Consider the following 6,348-nt stretch of genomic DNA (forward strand, 5'->3'; position numbering starts at 1 on the left):
TGTGTGTGAAATCTTATAGGACTTAACTGCAAAGGTCATCAGTCCATAAGCTTACACACTACTTAACCTAAATTATCCTAAGGACAAACACACACACCCATGCCCGAGGGAGGACTCGAACCTCTGCCCGGACCAGCCGCACAGTCCATGACTGCATCGCCATAGACCGCTCGGCTAATCCCACGCTGCGCATCCTTTGTGCCCCGGTCAAATTTATTGACTGTACTCTATCCACAAATCCAAAATAACCATTTTAGACCGATTGATCAGGGTCATCTTGAAAAAAAAAAAAGATTCGTTATTGTGTATTTTATAGTCATGAGCTAAGTAAAAATGGGAACATGAAACAGCCAGATTTTAAACATTTTTCAATATCTGTCCTTTTCCTTCATTATTACTAAAGTCTCTGAGCTATTTTTAACTGCATTGAAAATAATTTGCTAATCTCTTATTTGGATCCATTGTTATTCGTGATGTTCACAGTAACACTTATACTCTCTGAAGTTTTCTTTCTTATTGTCTACCCTTTTTCTTATTTCTCTGGTGCAGTTTCCATCTTGAATTAAAAAGTTTCTCATGTAAGTGAACAACATCACTTCTTTAATTTCAATCTCTACAGCATTTTACATGTTGCGCTGTATTTCTATGTTTTTTTTCATTAGTTTTGTCTTTGAAAAATTTATAAGCAGGCAAACTCTTCAGTCTGTGTTTTGCATTGCCTCCACCATTTTCTGTTTACCTTCTTCACTTTCCGCTGAGACCACTTGAAGATGATGCAACTTTCGCATTCTTGCTAACTTCATTTATATTCCTACATTATTCGAGGCTTCATTGAGGATCTTGTCACCGTAACTACCAAACAGGGCTAGAAAAGTGGAAAGCAGCATCTGACGCTTCTCTAATAACTATTTTACCCAATTATTCAACCTGTACTGTAATCACACCTCTTTGGTGTAAACGTAGCAACTTTATTAGTCTCCTTCCATTCTATTCAATTGCTTTTTATACTTTAAATATGATCTTTAATCTTACTACATCATCAACATTTTCACAGTAACGCTGTTAACTTTAATTAAACTTTTCATCTGCATACTGACGCACACAGTGCCGTCTCATGCCCTTTTGTATCCTATTTTCAAAATATTACTCTGACAGGTTATTCTTTCTTCTCTAATTTTCGTATTATTATTGAATTAGATGTTTTGGGGGTGACAGGTGTATCACTAATAGTTCTGTAATATTTGTACAGTTTTTCACTATGCTTCTTTGGTTTGAGGACCTTACTATCTTGAGAAAACCTTCTGGGAAGTATCGTTCACCATATATTTGGTTTGTAGACACAGTCTTCTAAACTCTTTGGCGTTTCACACAGCATGTTAACACTACACGTGGTTTTCTTTTCCTGAGACCTTCCACGGATTTCTCAACATTTCCTTTGTAATATTTGGACCATTCCACTTCTGTCACATTCCTCTTATTTTTCTGCTTCTACCTATTCCATTAATACCATTAATTCTCCATGATTCTGAGAATCACATGATGCTTCTACGTTATGATTTCACATGTTATTAATAATTTTATTTCTAGTTACATTCATTTGATTATTTAGAATGTCTGTCACAGCTGTTATCTTTGGCTTCATCTTCGTTAAGTGTCTGTCTTAGATTTACTAACGTTACACTGTGCTTCCGTGAAATCGACGCAAACTATGTTTGTTGTTCTTATCACGTTATTGTTCAGTTGATGGTGAGATTTTCTTCTAATATGTGTAGTAACATTATTTCATTTCCAACTAACATTCATTTTTCTTTCATTTTGTGTGGGATTTATTACTTTCTAGACTTCTGAAATTAATTTTTGTATTTTCATTTTTTAGAAAGTCACCTTATATATTTTAGTACTGTTTCTTGCAAATCTGGGCTGTGTTCTAGAATCCTAGATTTATTGGTAGCACGCTCACTGCACAATGAAGAATAGTTCTTTCTCGGACTGGAGACCAGTAGAAAATGATTCTCATATGGTGGATGCTCTCATGAAAATGTTGGCTGAATCCCTTGGAAATTGGTTCCTATTTCCTGTTCGTTCCTTAAGACACCTTCTGGAAGAACTAAACATTTTGTGTATAACATGTACATTTTGGTTAGAGAGATACTGATATTAAAAATGTACCTTTTTTGAAGATAATTCCCATTCCTGGTACAGAATGACGATCAGTGACGATCGTATGTAGGTAGCCCATAAAAGTGAACAACTTTACGTATTGTTATGGAACTGGTAAAACTGTAACAATCGCTAACATGTGATAATCACACAAAATCATTTATTAATTTATTCGACATGCATGGAGTTCCTGATTCACTATAACCACAGTCCCACAATACGTGCATGTGATTGTGATATATATTTATACCACTGTTGTCACAGAATAAAGTACCATCAAAATATAGATTGTATTTAGAAGACAATATATGAAACTGATATTTTTTTCTGTCTATAGGGTAAGACTGCTGGAATGCATATCGCTTTCGCCATACTTGCGGCCGTGACCCTGATTATGTCTGTTTTGATGTCATTTGTGCCAGAGTCTTTTAATGAGAAGCTTCCAGAGACAAAAAAAGATATTTCACTCTTTGGAACGAAGCAGAAGTACTGGAGTCTTCCAAGCCGGAAGTCAAATGTATCAGAGAGAACGCCAATGTAGGATATATTGACAACCAGAACTGGAGCTCTGGAAATGATCTCACAAAACTTTACAGAAAAATCTTTAAGGAAATACCTTGACTAAACTAAACTTGTAGTCTGTTTTCTTTAGTGTATTAACAACGACAGCAGTTTAAACTAGAAATGATAATACAATTGCGATTCAAGTGGTATGATGGGAAAGTGGTGAGGTGTTCCTGTTACATGCACATGTGAGATGCGAACACATTGAAAACAGGCGTGTTGATTGTATCTGCAGATAGTTAGTAAAATGTGGAAATTACATTACATTTTCTAAAGTACCTCCATATTGTCTCCGGGACATTATTAGTATATAGTTACATTTTCATACATATGCAGCGGTTAAAATCTTAGTTTGGAGACCTTAACATCCAAGAAATTACACCTACGGTTCATAATGGTTTAGCAAAAAGGAATAAAGTTACTGAAGCAAAACCAAGCCATCCATAAACAATGGGGCAGACAAATACATTAATGAGAAAACTGAGGTGTTATTGGAACTAATAATAAAATCGTTAGTAGTAATAATAGCGGAAGGTTCGGTAAAGTGGTAGTCTATCAGAAATAGAACTTTCATCTTACAGTGATATTGACAGAAGTTTGTGGTTTATATGTTTTGTATCTGCATATTATAAATTATCATAAAGAATATTTACAAGTAAAATATATAATTGTGTATACTCATACATTTTTATGAAACCTCTCAGAATGGCCACTTTTCTCGACGTAAAGTGTTAAGCGGCCGGTGTGGACACACGTACTCCGAAAGTGTACAGCAAGTCTATTTTTATTGAAGTAACGCCACCTGCTTGCCGTCTTCGTTTAAGACAAACGCTTTGCAACCCTTGAATTGATCGGTAAACGGTTTCATGCATATTATAAATGTGATGAGCAGGAAGGAACTGATTTTGTTGCACTATTATAAAGATATCACAAAACGGGTCTACATTGTCTTTGTTAAAAGGTTGTCCTCCAGCACAGGGGTTCCCAAACTTTTCATCTAACGGAACACTCTGAGAATTCTGATACTCTGATGGAGCATGTAAGAGGTCCGAGCAGATGTAATTTCGATGTATTGCTCATGCGCTGCCTGCGATATGCAAGGTATAAGAGAATCGCTGACCAGAGAGCAGTGTTGACTGAGTAGGAACTGTGTAGCTGTAACAGTAAGTTGTTGCTAGTGTGGTCTGGAGTCTGCTCTGGTATGGTATGGTGTATCATGTTGGCTGGCCGGTTGCGGTGCAGCGATGCGGGAGCCTGAGTATTATTGTATAAGGTAAAAAGCAGCCTCGCGCATATCTTGAAATGTTATCTGAACTCGAATGTAAATGTTTTAAAAACGTGCTAATAATAATCTTTGTCATATAAAGTAATTTTTGATAAGCATTCATTTCAATTTAAAGAATTTACTAATTTCTCCAATCCATGATCATTTCGATTGTTGCAAAAGAAAAATCAGTTGCTTCCTTTCATAAATGACAAATCTATCGGCCAGCATTGCACAGAGCTGTGCCGGAAAAAATTATTGTAAGAGCAGATATATTCGGCAATTTTATTGAGGTAAGAATTTTTCCTTTTTTTATTCAGAATGATCTTCCAGGGCCGTGATGAAGCACTGCTGTCGCCCAAAATTTACCAGGTTACTGAATTTATTTTTTTATTACGAGGTTTAGGAATTTTTCTGTTTCGAGCTTACATTAAATGAGAAAAGAATTTTGTGGGTACGTTAAATGGGAAACAAATTTTGTGTAGAGGTTAAATGTGAACGAATTTCTGTAGGGGGGTTATAAATGGGAACCAATTTTGTTCTGAGGTTACACCAAAATTAGAATCATATCATTATTATTATTTATTCAGTTTTGTGGGGAGGTTACACTAAAATTAGAATCATTATCCATATTATTTTTATTTAATATTTTTTGTGGGGAGGTTACAACCACCTTGCTTATTTTGCAGTTTTTGTTTTAAACATCAGTCTTTGGGCTGGTTTGATGTGGCCCGTACGAATTCCTCTCCTGTGCCAACCTCTTCATCCCAGATTAGAGCTTGCAACTTGCGTCCTCAGTTAGTTGCTGGATGTATTCGAATCTCTGACTTCCTCTAGAGTTTTTGCCTTCTACAGTTACCTCCAGTCCCACAGTACCACACAGTACCATGGAAGTCATTCCCTCTTATCTTAACAGACGTCCTATCACCCTGCGCCTTCTCCTTGTCAGTATTTCCTACATATTCCTTTCCTCTCCAATTCTGCGCAGAACCTCCCCATTGCTTAGCTTATGAGTCCAACTAATCTTCATCATTCGTCAGTAACACGACATGTCGAAAGCTTCGATTCTGTGCCCCAAACGTACATTTCCAGAAATTTCTTCTTCATATAAGGCCTATGTTTGATATTAGCAGACTTTTCTTCGCTAGGAATGCCTTTTTTGCCAGTGCAAGTCTCCTTTTGATGTTCTCCATGCTCCATATGTCACTGGTTATTTTGCTGCCTAGGTAGCAGAATGCCTCAACTTCATCTACTTCGTGACTGTCGATCCTGGTATTAAGTTTCCCGCTGTTCTCATTTCTGCTACTTCTTTCTTCAATTTACTCTCAATCCATTTTCTGTACTCATAAGACTGTTCATTCCGTTCAGCAGATCAAGTAATTCTTTTTCACTTTCACTCAGAACAGCAATGTCATCAGCTAATCGCATTATTGATGTCCTTCCACCTTCAATTTTAATTCCACTCCTGGGCCTGTGTTTTATTTCGATCATTACTTCCTTGGTGTACTGAATGAACAGTAGGTGCGAAAGACTACATCCCTCTCTTACACCCTTTTTAATCCGAGCACTTCGTTCTTGGTTATCCACTCTCTTTATTCCCACTTGGGTCAAGTACATATTGTATATTACCCGTCTCTCCCTATATCTTACCCCTATTTTCCTCATAATTTGAGCATCTTGCTCAATTTTACATTCTCGAACGCTTTTTCTAGGTCGACAAATCCAATGATCATGTCTTGATTTCTATTTAGTCTTGCTTCCATCATCACCCACAACGTCAGAATTACCTCTCTGGTGCATTTACCTTTCCTAAAGCCAAACTGATCGTCATCTAACGCATCCTCAAATTTCTTTTCCGTTCTTCTGTAGATTATTCTTGTAAGCAACTTGGATGCACTAGCTGTTAAGCGGGTTGTGCAATAATTCTCGCACTTTTCGGATCTTGCAGTCTTCGGAATTGTGTGGCTGATGTTTTCCGAAACTTAGACGGTATATCGCCAAACTCACCCATTCTACACAACAGCGTTTATAGTCTTTTTGTTGCCCTTTTCCCCAATGATTTTAGAAATTCTGATAAAATTTCACTATCCCTTCTGCCTTATTTGATATTAAGCCCTCTAAAGCACTCTTAAATGCTGATTCTAATACTTTATACCCTATGTCTCCTATACGGACCCCTGTTTCTTCTTCTATCACATCAGACAAATCGTGCCCCTCCCAAAGGCCTTCAATATACTCTTTCCACCTATCCTCTCTCTCCTCTGCATTTAACAGTGGAATTCCCGTTGCACTCTTAATCTTCCCACCCTTGCTTTTAATATCAGCGAATGTTGTTTTGACTTTCCTGTACGCAGCGTCAG

The 6,348-nt window shown here is 37.1% G+C and overlaps 1 protein-coding gene across 1 annotated transcript in view; it reads left to right on the forward strand.

Moving 5' to 3' along the window:
• Positions 1 to 4,029, forward strand: part of LOC126176818 (carcinine transporter-like) — a 119,189-nt gene extending 115,160 nt beyond the window's left edge. Inside the window, exon 9 of the mRNA XM_049924000.1 lies at positions 2,498 to 4,029. Coding sequence (XP_049779957.1) covers positions 2,498 to 2,701 — 204 coding nt within the window. The 3' untranslated portion in view covers positions 2,702 to 4,029. The remainder of the gene's footprint in view (positions 1 to 2,497) is intronic.
• Positions 4,030 to 6,348: the final 2,319 nt, after the last annotated feature.

The sequence above is a fragment of the Schistocerca cancellata genome, chromosome 3, assembly GCF_023864275.1.
Source record: "Schistocerca cancellata isolate TAMUIC-IGC-003103 chromosome 3, iqSchCanc2.1, whole genome shotgun sequence".
NCBI classification, from domain to species: Eukaryota; Metazoa; Arthropoda; class Insecta; order Orthoptera; family Acrididae; genus Schistocerca; species Schistocerca cancellata.